Raw genomic sequence first — 16,430 nt, forward strand, 5'->3', positions numbered from 1 at the left:
AAAGCATTCAGGGTCCAACCTGGAGCAACAGTTACTTTACACATGTTCTGCAGCCATTTCTATGAGCACAGAACCCCTAAAAACATTGTTCTCAATTGGAAATGAAACTATTTTTGCGAGGAATAATGTGCTTCTTTAAACCTTGTGCTATTTTGTGGGGTCCCAACGTTGCAAGTGGGGTCATCTGGACCCCACAAGATGGCACAAGGGCTAAAGTTAAAACTTAGTTTTCTTTATTAAAAAGTCAGTTCATACAATCCAGCCGTTCCTCTTCAGTTTCACAAATTGAGCAGCATTTTTATGAAAAAATCATTTCACAGTTTGAGGCTGATAAAAAGGTCAAAGTAGGTCAATGTATGCTGATATCTGAATTGGTTTCTCTGTATGCAGAATCAAAGGGCAAGGAATTCATAAATGAGCGTACGCCCTTGTGGATTTTATTTTCCTTAACAAAAGCTAAACTTGTGCCGCACTTGCATCCCAAAGTCAAAAATGTTTCTGATTAAAAAAAAAGATGCAATGTGGAAACGTGTCTCCTCCCTAAAATCCTCTCACCAATGCTGTCTGCATGTTTTGCATATTGCATCATGAGTAAAAGCTGCAGACAAACTGTTTTAGTGCCATGTGGTGTACACTCAGAGGCTATAGCAGAAATGCTCATGTGACAAATAAGGAGGTTTTTTTTGCTGTTAGCACGAACTTCCTTAGGGAAGTATAAACATTGCAGCAAACGCTCTTATATAATTGACGCTTTTGAAGGCTTCAGCCAGAACTGATTCCAATAGATTAAAAGGCGTTTATTTTACATGCTGCTTTATCTGTTTTTCATATTTCTTTACTCTATAGAGAACACAGTGCAAAGTTACGCACGCATGCACGCGCGCGCTCTCGCGCAGTCCTCTCAACCTTCAGCTCAGTACATCCCACTATGCTTTGCGATGGACTGACAAGTGGATCCAAGATGGCGTAGAAAGTAAAGCTAGGTAAGTGTTGACTTCCCATTTTTAGTCCTTTTAAATGTCTCTTAACGTCGCAGAGGCACCGACAAGAATCCCCTTCAGGCATCACCAAGACGACAGAGAATTATTCAAGTCCATGCATTCACTCCAACAATGTGTCGTAAAAATAATATGCACATAAACAGCGAGCCATAATGTCAGGCCCCAAACCGTTTTGTTTCGGCGAACCTAGCTAGCTAGCTCGCTAACAAGAGCAAACTAGCCAGCTATTCTTGTGATCTTTGCCAGATATTTTTGAGCCAAGAAAGGTCGTGTTTCTTGGAAAGCTTTTTACTCTTAGTCTCTCTGGTAGCAACATCGATTGTTTAGCCCAAGCGAGTAGATTAAGTGAGCTCCGACTGTGCGTGTGAAATCATTTTTAACAGCTTTACGCTGCCGTCATCGGCTTGATTTGCAGCAGGAGTCATGGGCAAGTTTTCCAGCCAAACAAAAAAACAGAGGAAAACACGCCATTACAGCAGAGGGATATTAGAAGTGCATGTTAGTTTGAATGTCTGCTCGTTGTTGCTGAAAAAAATGTGCGCACGTTTCGATTGTTTTTTTCTTTCTTCTTCTTTTCTTCGTTAATTTGCTGCTTCGGATGCTGCCAACAAAAATAACGTTACAGTCAGGATGAAAGCACAACTGTATTCCTGTTATCAAGCCATCCCATCCAAACACTTTAGTGACTTCTAATCGCTTATGTTCTATTCAACCATACAAAAAGAAAAAAAAAAGTTAGTCGTCCAGTGCATCCCGCCAGATAACTTTATTATTGCTATTACGTCAGATTCTAGATTTTGAAGTTTTAACACATAACATCACATACAGGCGTAATCATACTTTTACTATATTTGCTATAGTTGATTAACAATATTTTTATTTTATGTTTTACTCTTTTTGTTAATAGTAACGTTATAATTAGGATTGGGTGATGTGCAAAAATGGACATTCTGGGGATAACATTGGGCTTTTATTTTGTAGGCCCCTCATGTTGCTGCTGCATTTTGATGGAATGACTGTTGCTGAATGTAAACCTCTTCAGTTTTAGGGATTTTCTTTTGTTGTCCTAATTTTTTTTATTTCGATCGCTCATATGTCCATTTTTAAGGGCAAAATTTGTAAATGCATTTGTCAGTATACTGTGACCTGCTGCGAGTATAAAAATGATGGACCTGGACTTTTGTTGGAAAAAAAACTATTATTTTTTGTTTAGTTCAACTTTATACTCATGTGCTTATAGTCCAGGTTTGTTGGACTGTATGCTATTTTGCAGAGTCTAGAGATTTTCCAGTTTCCCTATAAAATAATTCAAAATAATTACAAATTACTTTAAAAAATTTAAAATGGGGGCAAGCTTTCTGAAAGCTTTTTGTTTATCACATTTATTTAGTTTTTGTCGTGTAACTCAGCAAATTTGAGCAAGAAGAAACTAATGTCAACAGTGTCTGATAATTGTTTTTCTTTTGAGTAGTTCGACTTTGAAAAATGTATGGAATTTAGGACACGGCTCATGCGTGTAATTACCATGTGATAGTGGCTGAGCAGTTTTGAGTTTACAGGCCAAAAATATTTAAAGTTGGGAGGTGTGATGGGTCTAATCTGAATATCCTAATTTTTCATAGGCAGCTACATTTTTGCCAGATTCCCTTATAAATTAAGTCATGTGGCAGGATTTTTAGAGGTGCTTTTTTTTTTTAACTTTTTTAACTTTTTCAGTATCCTAATTAAGGAAAATGTTTATGTTCCTGCTAAGTGTCTGACCACATAGAAGATTGTCTAAAATCAACTATTACTACTGCTATTGGAAAGACAGACCTACTTTAAAGGAATTAAAAAAAAACCTGTTATATTTACAACACACATTTCGATGCATGTGTTTATTTCAATTTGATTTCAACCACATTGATTATTAGGTGCTAAATAGGCATAAAATCCACATTAAAATGTTAAGAATTTCTTGAATTTGAGCAAAATGTCACTGAAGAAAGATATTGTTGAACCAGCAATTTTTTTTTTGCCATACTTGTAAATGAAACTGGCTTGTCATGTTTATTAGTTCTCACTTTTCTTTTCTTTTTCAATGAGATCACCTGATATGTTCAGTAAAATGCATTCTTGCTGTGTAAGACCACCGTCACCTATCCCAAAATGCCACGGTGTGGCGGCCTAAATGCAAGTTTTTTAGCAAATTCTGCAGGTGGCCGCAGTTGTAATTGTGAGGCGGCTGTCACATTATTACACGGCCGCCAGGGGAGGTTTTAAGGAAAAACAGAAATATTTGACGACGACCGGACAACTTTTTTTGTGACACTGGTCAGTGGCCGCCAGGGCACATTGAAGGTCGCACGATGGTAGTTCAGTGACAGACGGGCGGCGGAAAGGCAGCATTGCGATCATTTGACTGATGGGAGGGTCTTCAGGTTCCCCCAAATCGTCTGAGGATTGGCCGATTACAGACTGCCACTCCCCTGCTACCGTGCTGCCATTCCACTGCCACCATCCGATTGATAGACAGTGTACGGTTGCAGCCCGGGCAGTACAGATGGGCCAGGGGCCTGGCGATGACCACATGTCAATCTGGCGATCTCACCCACCGTGGGTCCTGCAAATTCTAGGGAAACGGCATTGATGATGCATTGATGAAGACTCCTGCTGCGGTTGGATCCTCGTTTTCTTGGGCCCTGGGGGATTGCGCTTGCTGGGTTTCTTGGGAGGCTTGTTGTACAAAAATCTGTAAATTGAGGATTATGTGTGCTCAAAATCTGAGTTACGAATGACCAAGGGTACAGAATGACCCGATTGTTTTTAGATAACTGCGGGCTACCGGGTGGCTGGCAGCTGCTGGCACTCGATATGGATGGCCGCCGTCCGGAGACATTTACACGTCAATCAGAGCTGTTGCCGGCTGGCACCGCCCTGTGGTTGCCCAGCTGTCGCCCAATTACGTAAAGATGTCATCCCTGCCTGCCTGACTAACGCCTGACAGCCGCTGTCTACATTCATGACTATGCCAACAAATTTTTAAAAAATCAGGCGGCGGCAAGAAATCTTAAAGATTCTGCCAATGCCTTCCCATCGCATGGTGGCAATTGTGTTCGTAACCGCAAAATAATTTGCCGAAAACTTGCCTAATGCATTAACAATAGGGGGGGGGGGGGGGGGGGGGGGGGGGTCAACATTTCTAACTCTTAATGTTTTATATGTCCTTATCTATGTATGTAAATGTGTGGACCCCCCCCCCCCCCCCCCCCCCCCCCCCCCCCCCCAACTGTAGCTGGGATAGGCTCCAGCAACACAGTGACTCCAAGAGGGCCTAAAGGGATTAAGCAGGTTTAGAGAATGGATGAATGGATTTTTTTCATGATTTTATTTAATTTTTATTGCAGAACCTTATTTATAAGGCTCTCTTATTACTGCTATCAGTTAACATTTTTACCACAATTTTCTCTATAATAAATAGTTTACACAAGCATTTGAAAAGTGAAGATGATTTAGAAAGAAAGTATCCCCAGTACATAAGAATAATTATTTGTCGTCTTGTATTTCTTTGGATTGGCAAAGACAGCAGCTCAATATTCACAAACGCTGTCAGATGGTCCACAGCTGCTGTTAAAAAATGTGGCTGGTTATTTTGGGTTTCAAGTTAACATTTCTCTTTTTTTTTCTTTGTTTTTTGCATTTAACTCTAAAATTCATTTAGTATTAGACATAAAGGATCATACTTTTTATAGATCTGCTTTGTTAGTACTATATCACTTTTTTCTGTTATCCAGCTTAATACTGGTAACCAGCAGATGTCAGACAATGCATTGATGGTCTTTGTTTTATCCAAAAAGAGTCATATCTTCAGATTATTGTATAAAATGTGTATAATTAAGCTACATCATAATTGTGGGAATTTTATTTTAATAATGCACATTATCTGATATGATTGACCTTTCCTTAATCATTTCTGCATTTTTGTCCGTTCTATTAGGTTCTGCTCAAAAGTCATCATTATACGTAAAATTTAGGGGTGGAGCAAATTTGTTTTAATGATTCAATTTGTATCATAATTTGTGGTTGCTGATACGGCTCCTAGTTAATATTAGTTCCTTTTGAACAGTCTGATTCACTGACCTAAAATGGATCCAGGACAACCAGTGTGACTCAGAGAGAAATACCTGAACAGTGCAGGTGAAGATTTCAGTAATTTATTTGTATTTCTTGCAAGATAACCAAGTGTTAATTCAATATGAGTACAGCCAAACAAGTAAACAAGAATTAATGTCAAATCCACATTTTAGTTTCTAAAGGGATCATAATTAGAACATTCTAGCACACTGTATGGTCAAGTGTCTTGACTAAATTCAAAGTGTTTCCACACATTGAGCTGGAATGATGGACTTTTTGCTGCATCACATGTGTGTTGTCCGCTGTGATAGGCATTTTTATGTTATTGTAAAATAAACCTAAAGCACCTCAATCTAAATGGCATTTTCTAACATTGATTCAACATAAGTCTAAATTTTTAATAGTATAGGTGATTCGATCTATTAAGGTTCTCCCACACACGCTCTGTTTTCAGATCATAAGATGGTGACTGAACAGGTTTTACTCCAGTAGTGCTTTTATTTCAAATGTGCTTAGCGCTCTCACCTCACAGCGAGAAGGCCTTTGTTTGGATTCCCAACTGGGACCTTTCTGTGTGCAGTTTACATGTTCTCCCCGTGCATGCAAGGGTTTTCTTCTGGCAGAATTCCTTTTTACTGGGTACTAGGTGTGGTCAAATCTTGGTGAGTTTTCGAGTATGTGGCGGGGGTCAAATTTATGCTTGAAAGTGCATCTATGTAATTTTTTAACGAGGGATTTTTGTTTCGCACACCCACATTTCATATCATATCATGTCAAATGTTATATTGTTTTGTTCAGCTTGAGCCAGGGAATCATGCATTAGGTTTTTATGGCATTATGGTAAAAGAAATGTCAGCTAGAAAGGAAACCCAAATGTGCGAGCTCGCCACGCGTACGCCGTTCAAAATTTACAACTTCTTATGCGTACGTTTTTTCCACATTGCTTCCCAGTGATGTTAAATTAGGAGGCAATACATGAAATTCTCTAGGGTCCGTTTGAATTTGTGGCTGATACTGACATTTTTTTAATTTTATTTTTAATGCATGAAGACGGCCTATTCCCATGGCTAAAGGTCAATGAAACTTTGGTGGTGGTTGTAGTCTACAGCTGGCAAAATGTGAATCAATTTTCGAGACGATCGCTTTAACAAAAGTTTCCTTTCCCTGTTTTGGGGGGCAGCGTGAAGATTAAATCTCAAACCTCCTTTGGATATCCCCGACACGTATGTTTTGGTTTTTGGGGGGGTATTTTGACATATTTTTATGGCTCCATAGGAGATTTTGGCCCCATTCATTTTTCTTGGCAGTGTCGCCCACCATGATGTCATTGTTGTTTGTTTTTTGGTGGAGGGTCGTTCCCTCTGCCCCAAATTCTTTTTTGTGGGGTACTAGGTGTGTGTAAATTTTGCGTGAGTTTTTGTTTATGCGGTGGGGGTCAAATTTTTGCTCAAACGTGCAACAATAAGAAGAAGAATATATAACATTCAGATTACAATAGAAGTTTTCACAGTCACGTTGAGTGTGTCTCTGTGTATTTTATTGATGCTACACACGCTTTATATCTGTTTGGGCTTATTCCTTTCCTTTGAAGACTTTTGAGGATTTTTTTTGTGGTCTTTTTTGTATTTTATTTTTAATCATTGCGAAAGCAATTTGGTCCTTGCAGTCAGGGACTGCTATGGGCCCTAATTATTTTTAACTCTGTGTCTGAGCATCAAGTTTCTTTTTTTTTTTTAATTTTCTTTAAGTCTGTCCTTACTTTTTTCACTTGAGGGTTTTCCAAGAGTTTTAACTTGCCTACAAGTTTTTCAATATATTTTAAAGCACATGATCCAAATGTTCTTGAGTGACATTATTGCTAGGATTAAATTCAGTATCTATACATATACTGAGCTTTAAAATAGTTTAAGGTTTTATTTAAGACAACTCAAGCACTTGTCATTTTCCTGCCGAATCTTATAAAGCCGAAGCTCTTCTTGTTATGCAAGGGTTAACGGCCGATGCAGTGTGCATTATCACTTTTTAACGCACGCCGTGGAAGCCTGAACCGTTCGACGCGAGTTGCTTCCGCGAGGTGCGTTTAAAAAGTGATAATGCACACTTCGAAAGCTTATACCGCTTATACCATGGTCACTTACAATAGCAATACATATTAACCAGTTTTTAGTCCTTAATTCTTTTTTTTTTTTTTTTCTGATTTGGATTGCTTTTCTCACAAAAAGGGGACTACTTGTAACAAATAGTCCACGTTGCGCCACACCACCGCTGCAGTCAAGATTTGGCGATATATATATATGCTGATCTTTCTGGTGCGTTAAATAAAGCATCAGTTCAGAGAGAAATTTCACATCTTACAGCTTGTTTTTGTCCAAATGATGAAGCAAAAGGTTGTTTTAAAGAAGCCGGCGCAGTGATACAAAACATTTAAGCTAGGTGACTGGAACTTCTTTTTTCACGGTGCGGTTATCCTGTGGTATATCACTTTTTAATGTACACCCAGCAGCCAATCAGAATCGAGTATTCACCTGGACCATGGCATACAGATATTTAAACTATAACATTGTATCATTTCGGGATGCTAGTGATGGGAAAACATCAGTTCGTCATCATCGTTTCAACAGTATAATGACGTCACAGTTCAGTGTTACTGTTTGGCCTTCTAATGTTCGAAATTCTTTATTAGTAATAAAGATAAAATGTTGAGACAATAAATTACATATCATCCCTGTTATAGATACATATTTGTTGTGTCATTTAAGTGTACTATATGCACTTACAGTTTGCATGTCTGTTTTTGTTGTTGTTCTTAATTTGATTAAACATAGCCTTTTATTTTATTTAGTAATAGTTGTGTTTTGTTAAACATCCTACTGTAAAACAACTTTTCCTTTCAGTAGTTTGCAGTGTAATGAGATTATGACCTGGAGATGTCTTGACATAAATGTTAGAGGCTGCAATGCCATCACTGCATATGGACTTGAATAATCTAAACCAGTGGTCCCCAACCTTTTCAACGCCACGGACCGGTATGAAGTCACACAGAGGTTCCACGAACCGGTCTTGTGTTTGAAGGCGCATGATTATTATTGCTACGAAAAACAACTAACGCATTTGTGACAAAACAATCCCTGAGCTTTTTTTTTCACATGCATGACATTGTACATCGCACAGGTGTCATCATCCTCTCCCCGTCCCGAACTCATGGTGCAAAAAAGAAGTACTGTCTATTAAATGTAGCTTTCTATTTTTTGCAAGTTGTGGGCTCCTCTTCTGACTCCTGGCTGCGTCTTCCCCTTGGCAAAGAAACTTTCAAAAGACGTTTGTTTTTCACTCGTTTTGCTAGCTCCTGGGTTTTATTTTAGCGGTAACCTATCAACCTATAGACGGATGAAACAGCGAATCGGGCAGTTTTTCAAAATAAAACATCTTTCAGATTCCGAAATAAATAAAACGAATGTAATTTAAGTTATTTATTTTTTCTCTGCGGCCCGGTACCAAATGACCCACAGACCGGTACCGGTCCGGGGGTTGGGGACTGTTGCTCGACCGAGCAAGTTAGATGTCACTCATTGAAAATGGCTTACTTCTGCTCCAACCAAAGAAGTCAATTCCGTTGCCATGTTTTCGCAATATGGAAGCTAACATATTGGAGCCAGTGAACTTCAGTTGGCATTGATTGGTCAGAATCATTTGAGTCAACATTTCAATGGCAACCACTCTTGCCAATCAGTAGTGAGCTTGTTGGAAGTCCACACCCCTACCATTTGTTAGTTGGCTTGGGAGGTATCTGTCAGTCACGGCATCTGATTTCACTACCGGAAAAATATGAAATATTATTACGATAAGCAACAACATTATAAAACTGGTAGTAGAGCCAGAATGGTTATTCTGACAAATGGAATGACTGAGTAATAGCTGTTTATTTCTCTGTAGAAGTCTTTGGGATTTTGGATTCTTGGTACTTCCTATTTGGAAAGCGAGCAGTTCTCATACATAGGTTTAAATGTATGGCTTTTTATTAGAATTTCAGACATTTTTGGTTTAATGTTACATTTATATTTTAAGCTTAAAAACTCTCATCAGTCAAAAGTGATTGGTTGTAATTATGTATGATAGTCTTGTCTGTAGCATAGACTTTGCAAAGTTTAATGCACTTTAGCTGTTTTGTCGTTGCAGTTTTAAAATGTAAAAAGGTTGCTTAGCGGGAAGAAAAAACTTATGACAAAGCAACTTGTGGTTCTTTTGGCCTATAGATGTTTTCTTGCTGAGTCATGGCAGACAGGAGAGCGGAGAAGTCATGTGAAGAAGCCAGCAGATCTTTAGCCAGGCGGGAGTACGAGGCGGCCGTCACTCACAGCACGGATGCACTGGTGGTCCTTGCACCCCAAACTCCAACCTCCAGTGCTCCGGGCCTGCAGAGCCCACCATCCCTCTTCTCTGCCGGACCTCTTCGCAGCCGAGCCCTACTCTATCGAATTGCTGCCTTTCTTCAGCTGGTGAGAAAGAAGTTTTTTTCAGCGCTGTTGGTTTCATACTGGACACGATTGATGTTTGAGTAAAACTTCACTCTTTTGCCAACAGAAAAATTATGATGAAGCAGATGAAGACTGCAAACATGGTAAGTGCTACATGTTGTATTTACCGCAGGAGCTGCTGTTTGCCTTCAGAGAACTGGATAGGATTCCGGGGTGTTTGACCCCTTGGAACTGAGTGACGCCTAAGGGGAATCTTGATGCGTGACGATGACATCAATCAGACCTGATTTACTTATATAGTTAAGATGCTCATCAGTGCCATGGCTTCAAATCAAAGATGGAAAGAGCTAACAAAGCAGATGTGGTCAATTTTTGTCCTAAAATGTTGGAGTATTCGAGGGTCAAAGTATAGTCCACAAATAGAGAACCGACTTGGAAGTCAATTTTAAAAGTTGCGGGAAAGCTTACCATCATCAAAACCATTTTTTTTAAATCTGTCTTTTGATGTTGGATCTGTGGTTCTTTCTTTGTCCGTCTTCTGTCACAGTTCTGGCAGAAGAAATTGCACGAGGAGATGGCTCACTACAGGCGAGTTTGCGCTCCATGCTGTTGGATGGCAGCCTGCAGGAGGTCGCCAGCATCCTCTCTAAAGCCTTGTATGGAGAGCCAATGGTACGAACAAATGAGCACGTCATTTAAAACACTCTAAACATCACGAGTCCTCCCGCTGAAATGCACTACTCGCCACAAGTCAGGAATATTCTGAAAAAGTCAGTGGGTGTTGTTTACACAGCGTTTGTTTTGAGTCATAGGTTTTTGGGATAGGGGGGCAAATGTACTGGGGGGGATAGAAACCTCATTTTGGGTTTTCCACATAACAGCCTCACTGTGCCCAGTGCGCCTTACTTGTTGGGGCCAAAACCAAAAATCTTCTTTTAATGCAGGGGGACTTGGCTGCAGGCAAGATGGTAGCCGGAAAAGGAAATGCTGCAAGGCTTCAGAATCATAGCAGCTTTTATCAAAACTTTAATAAACGGTTTAGTGTGAGGATGACCTGAAAATAGGGCAAAAAAAGGAAATTGTTTAATTCCTTTTAAAAAGGGATCTAAACTAAAGGGTTCAGGTTTGTGAACGTTACACCAAAAGTCTAGCTCCATGTTTGCGTTCCTTCAACCACCGTAACGTTACAGCCTTTGGAGCGGGAAATGTTGCTGTTGAGCTGTCATTGATGCACGACCCGCTGTCGACATGGGCAATTTTTGTTCCTTCGAGATGTCTTTATTATTTTCTCAATTTTGGGGGTAATAAATGTCACACTAATAAAAGTGAAAGATCAAAGGGAAGTTTTACAAATGTCATTAAAGTTCTGACCTAATAGATGAAGCATCTCTAACTTATTGTGAGTAGTGTAAATGTTAATGGGATTAAAAATGAGGCTTCTTGTTGCTAAGGTGACAGTTTTGCTTCCTGTCTGATCGCATAACTGTAAAGTTGTATGTGACACTATTTGCAAATTTTGCCAAGATTTGTCTCAAAATATCTTGTACATTTAACCACAACAGCACGTTATGAAGCAAGTTTAAAAAAAAAAGGCTCAGCAGCATCATATTTCATGCTCCGCCCCTTTTCCAGCTTTACTTAACAAGATTTATTTTACAGTCTGATCTCTAAGAATTGAACAGGATGTGGAAATATTAGTAGTTCAACTAATGAAAAGCTGACTCTCCTCCAAAGTTTTAGTTTTAGTTGAACCTTTGTCCTTATTTGCAACAAAATAGCATTTTCTTTCATGTTTAAGATTTCAGTAATGTCTTCAAAACTAAACAGACATTACTTTTAGATGTCTTCCCATAAATTTCCCTCTGAACTAGATTTTCTTAAAGGTTTAATGTTTATTATGTAGATCAGTATGTTGGTTAAATTGTCCCAATATTGTAGAGTGGAAGCTAAGATCTGAAGGGCCAATCAAAGATTTACATAATTGTGACAACAGGAACGCTTTCACAGCCCACTGTTAAAAAAAAAAAAATTGTGCAAAAGCTGAGCGGTGATATGGCGATGGACCACTGTGTGCAGATTGTTATATTCCATTTAGAGTATTTAAATTGGGACAAATAAAAAGAAAAGGATTTTTAAAACATAGCAGAGAAAGGAAATTGACTCATAAACTACATTTATGCTTTATTGTTGAAGCTCTTAATCTCTTTCCTTTACAGAATGGCATTGTTACAAAAGACTTGACCAGATTAAAAATGCTATTTTCGGAAATTGAGGTAAGAGACCAACCCTGTTTTTGGGTGTTTCTGATGTCTATCTAACAATGATAACAGGAATGATAGAAGCTGTCCCATTTCACAACAGGCTGTAAACAGAGAAATGGCTCCAGACTGCACGGATGAGCAAGATGAAGGTAAGATCACTTCATCATGGCTCCTTTTCTTTGAGTTCACTATCACGATAGGAAGCACAAGCTAGGTTTTGTTGTCTTTAAAACATTTTTAAGCTGCGTACTATAGAAGATGTCAGTATTTGTTGGGCACGAATGCTCCATCTGGTTTTTTGTCGCCTGCATTGTAACAGAGGTCTACGATGGCTGGCAGTTCCGGCCTCCTCCCAGAGGAGTCACCAGCAGCGAGGAGTACACCTTGTGCAAGAGGTACTTAGCCCTGTCATGACAAATGATCACTTTCATTCCTTTATTTTACCAAGAAAACTGTAGGTGTTACTTTAAAAAATATTATGTTAAATGCAAACTGAGAGGAAGTCGCAACATAATTAGATAAATCGCCAGATAAAAAATGTTTTTTTTTCTCTAAGGAACTCCTGTATTGATTTCTAATCAATCTGTCTTCTGCTTTTTGCGTTTTTACGCCGTCTATGAAATGTTTGATTTTCAATCACAAATGATTGATCTGCTTTCTTGCTGAAAAACACCCCTAGGAGAAGAGGGGGTTTCAGTCAGTCACCTGTAGTCTGAACCAACTGGACAGTCAAATTTAAACCTGCTGAGAAAACAAGGACACATTTACTGAATGGAAGCAGATTGACAGAAAAAGCCCCTTTATTTCCAAATTCTACCTCCTGTTGATTCATTTTTACAAAAAATCATAGCAAAAAAATTTGCCCAGCCCTAGTATAAACCATAAATACCATTTATTTTATGCATGAAAATATTCATGCATAAAATGGTTCGCTAAAACGATTCAAAGTAGAAATTTGGCCACAATTTCAGAATACGCATCAACCTACATTCTGAGTCGCAGAGCTGTGACATTCCCAGTTTGCTTCTTTTTGCTATTTTTTTCTTGTTTTTATTTCTGTGCTCAGAATGTTAGAACATAGAATGAAATGGAGCCGAGCAAGCAAATGAGAACGATTAGCCAAACGGTTGATTTGAAGCCTTCCGGCTTTAGGATTGGTTGAAAGTGAAGTTTGATTTTCCCTCAGGTTCCTGGAGCAGGGTCTCTGTCGGTATGGGGCTCAGTGTACATCCGCTCACTCTCAGGAGGAACTAATGGAATGGCAGAAGCGTTACGCGTCACGACTCATTCGCCTCAAACAACAGCAGGAGAGCAAACACTTCACAGAAAACTACATGGAAACCTTGATAGAAAAGTGGATTAACTCCTTTTCTCCAGAGAAAGTGGTGAGTTGTTTTGTGACACATCCAAGCAAAAAAAAAAAAAAATCTGTGAAGCAACAAAAACACAAACATGTTACTAAAATGACAGTTTGCTGTTATAGAGTGACATTCTCTTCAATTTGTAATTTTTTTCTTTCAGATGTCACATTTCTAAATCACGTTTTTCTTCTTTGTTCTTGCAGCTAAGCGACAGTTTGGAAGGAGTGAATGTAGAGACGAGCTCCAGTCTATCCGTTACTGTCACCACCAAAAAATCCTCCCACTCCTGGATATTCTCTTTGTTGTGCAGGGTAAAATAAAACCATCCGCTCTCTTTGTCTAAGCAAATCCCAGAAAAAAACAAACATGTATGGAAAAAGTTCTGCATGATGTTTGTGACAACTATTCGAGTCTGTCTGTTAAATTAATCCAAATCAATAAACACGATCATTTAAATCATCAGTCAATTTTCATCACTTTATTGTTCTGCTTTTTTTTTAAACTAGCCGCCGAGAAAGCTGTACCGCATCGCTCTGCTCTATGATGCCCATCGACCACACTTCTTCATCACAGGCGTGTCGGCCGAGGAGCGCCTTCAAACTGTCCCCAAAGGATGCCAAGAGTGGACTCCTGGAGAGGAAACAGCAGGTTTGTTGGATATTTTGGTCAGGAATTTAGTCTAGCTAAATCTGAGGCCTTGGTTCTCCACCGGAGAAAGGAAGTCTGCCGTCCCTCGGTGGGTGGAGTGTCCCTGCCCCAGGTGGAGGAGTTTAAATATCTTGGGCTGTTGTTCACGAGTGAGGGAAGACCGGAGCGTGAGACTGACAGGCGGATTGGAGCAGCGTCCGCAGTTATGCGGTCGCGGTATCGTTCCGTTGTGGTGAAGAGAGAGCTGAGCCAAAAAGCAAAGCTCTCGTTACTCACCAACACTCACCTACGGTCATGAACTCTGGGTCATGACCCAAAGAACGAGGTCCCGACTACAAGCGGCTGAAATGAGCTTCCTCCGTAGGGTGGCTGGGCGCTTCCTTAGAGATGGGGGGAGGAGCTCGGTCACCCGCGGAGAGCTCTGAGTAGAACCGCTTCTCCTCCACATCGAAAGGAGGCTCGGGAATCTAGTCCGGATGCCTCCCTGGAGAAGCGTTCCAGGCATGTCCCACTGGGCGGAGGCCTAGGACACCCTGAAACTAGGTCTCTCTGCTGCCCTGGAAACGCCTCAGGGTCCCCCCAAAGGGGCCGGAGGAAGTGGCTGGGGCGAGGGAAGTCTGGGCATCTCTGCTTAGATTGCTGCCCCCACAACCCGGTCCTGGATAAGTGGAGGAAGATGGATGGATGGACAAAAGGGTGTTGTTTGTAAAAACTATGATTTAGGGTTTGTCAGAGGACGTATTCATTTTAGTGGTGCCCAATCTCTTGGTACTGGGCCACAGACAAAAAGAAACATACATTATTTCTGTGTATCTTGGAAATCTAGGAGATATTGTTCACCACACCAGTCTATAAAGCCGGAGTCTTTGTTGAAATATGTATTTATTGTGTCAGTTGTTATTCCCGCCCATTTTTATTTATTGATTGGTTTATTTTACAGGGGCACCAGACAATGGTCTTGATCAGTGCATCTACAAGGTGGCAGTGGGTTTCAGCACAGAGATCTTTGGAACCTTCAGGCAAACCATTGTTTTTGATTTTGGTTCTGAGCCTGTTCTCATGCAGCGGATCATGGTGGACGCCGCCTCTATTGAAGGTATTATTGTGAGACAACCCCAGAATCAGATCATTGAGTTTCTAATGAATGCTACCAAGTAAATGCTATAAATGAGATGTGTAACACAGTTCTTTGACGTTAACTTTGAAACACATTTGTGAATCGATTCTGGCCTCCACAGATCTAGAACACCTGTTGGCAGCCAGGCAGCAGTTGCTGATAACTGCAAAGCGCTGGGACTCCTCCTGTAAGACCATTGTAGAGTTCAGTCCCAATGAGACGATGGGTGAGCTTGAACGCAGCCTCCTTTCCCGCTATCAAATACCTCTGTCGGCTGACCAGCTCTTCACCCAGTCGGTCTTGGACAAGACTCTGACCAAAGACAACTACCAGGCTCGACTGCACGACTTGCTCTACATTGAAGAAATTGCACAATATAAAGAAGTTAGCAAGTAAGTGTATGCAAACTCAACGTTTTTATTTTTTTACCGGCCGGAAATATTGATCTGAATACACGTTAATAGTGATACAACAACGTTTAAAGACTACAAATTGTGTTTTTGGTGTTTTTAAGATGTTCTTGTGGCATTTTCCTCATAGTGGAGGACATGTGTAAAGAAAATTAAGCTTAAAATTGCATTTCAGTATTTTTTTTTATTCGAATCATTGTGAAATGCAAGAAATTGGTTTAAAAAAAATTGTATCGGTTCAATAGAAGGCCACGAGGTCCCTGCTCCACTGCATTCTGATGCATAGACAAATAGATCCATGAACGTCTTTGTCTTCTTCATCCACGCTAATATTAGGTTGGGGTGTGAGTGGCTTTAAGCTAGCGGGAGAGTGTGTAAACAGATTGCTCAATTATGACAGGAGGGGGAGTTGCTCCGTGTCAACAGTCTCGCCCGCAACTCTGCGACAAATTTCTAACCAACTACTGCTGCTCTGCAGAAACTGTCCTGAAGAAGGCATTATGGTTTGGGGCTAAAAATGGCAAAACCATAACGAAAAGACCACTGGGAACGCTTTTAGATTGGCTCAAAAGAAGATTGGACTGGGACTTTAAAGACCACAGGCCACCCTTAGTTGCAAATGATGGGACCTTTCAGATTGTGTTGATGTTAATACAGACAGAATTTCATCTATTAATTAATTGCACGTTTAAACTACCCGGACTTTAACCCTGAACTCTGGCTGAAATCCGCCTGAACTTGCTAACTCTGGGTATGTCTGTTCCAAAAGACCGGAAATGAGTTGGCGTAATTACGCTCGACTTGGTAACACTGGGTTAATGCACGTGCACGGCAAGTACATAAAGACATTCTCAATGGATCGACGATTTCAGGAGTCACCATGGAAACGGGTGGGGAAAAAAAGGAGAGCACTAAACTGCAGTGAGACAAAGTTAACACACGAGTTTCTGATCTTATTTCTATTTTCATTGTATTATTTATATATATATATATAACTTATCCAACTTAAATTCATTAATTCAATTGGTAACAAGTAATTGAGTT

At 40.0% G+C, this 16,430-nt stretch overlaps 1 protein-coding gene across 1 annotated transcript in view; it reads left to right on the forward strand.

The window, feature by feature from the left end:
* The first annotated feature begins 720 nt into the window (after positions 1-720).
* The window catches only part of helz (helicase with zinc finger), a 57,884-nt gene continuing 42,174 nt past the window's right edge, over positions 721-16,430 (forward strand). Inside the window, exons 1-12 of the mRNA XM_023960442.2 lie at positions 721-983; positions 9,368-9,610; positions 9,696-9,732; positions 10,137-10,261; positions 11,806-11,862; positions 11,951-11,999; positions 12,170-12,245; positions 13,037-13,235; positions 13,415-13,522; positions 13,718-13,859; positions 14,800-14,955; positions 15,098-15,368. Coding sequence (XP_023816210.1) covers positions 9,386-9,610; positions 9,696-9,732; positions 10,137-10,261; positions 11,806-11,862; positions 11,951-11,999; positions 12,170-12,245; positions 13,037-13,235; positions 13,415-13,522; positions 13,718-13,859; positions 14,800-14,955; positions 15,098-15,368 — 1,445 coding nt within the window. The 5' untranslated portion in view covers positions 721-983; positions 9,368-9,385. The remainder of the gene's footprint in view (positions 984-9,367; positions 9,611-9,695; positions 9,733-10,136; positions 10,262-11,805; positions 11,863-11,950; positions 12,000-12,169; positions 12,246-13,036; positions 13,236-13,414; positions 13,523-13,717; positions 13,860-14,799; positions 14,956-15,097; positions 15,369-16,430) is intronic.

Source organism: Oryzias latipes, chromosome 1 (genome assembly GCF_053564925.1).
Source record: "Oryzias latipes strain Hd-rR chromosome 1, Olatipes_Hd-rR_3.1".
In the NCBI taxonomy this organism is placed as follows: domain Eukaryota; kingdom Metazoa; phylum Chordata; class Actinopteri; order Beloniformes; family Adrianichthyidae; genus Oryzias; species Oryzias latipes.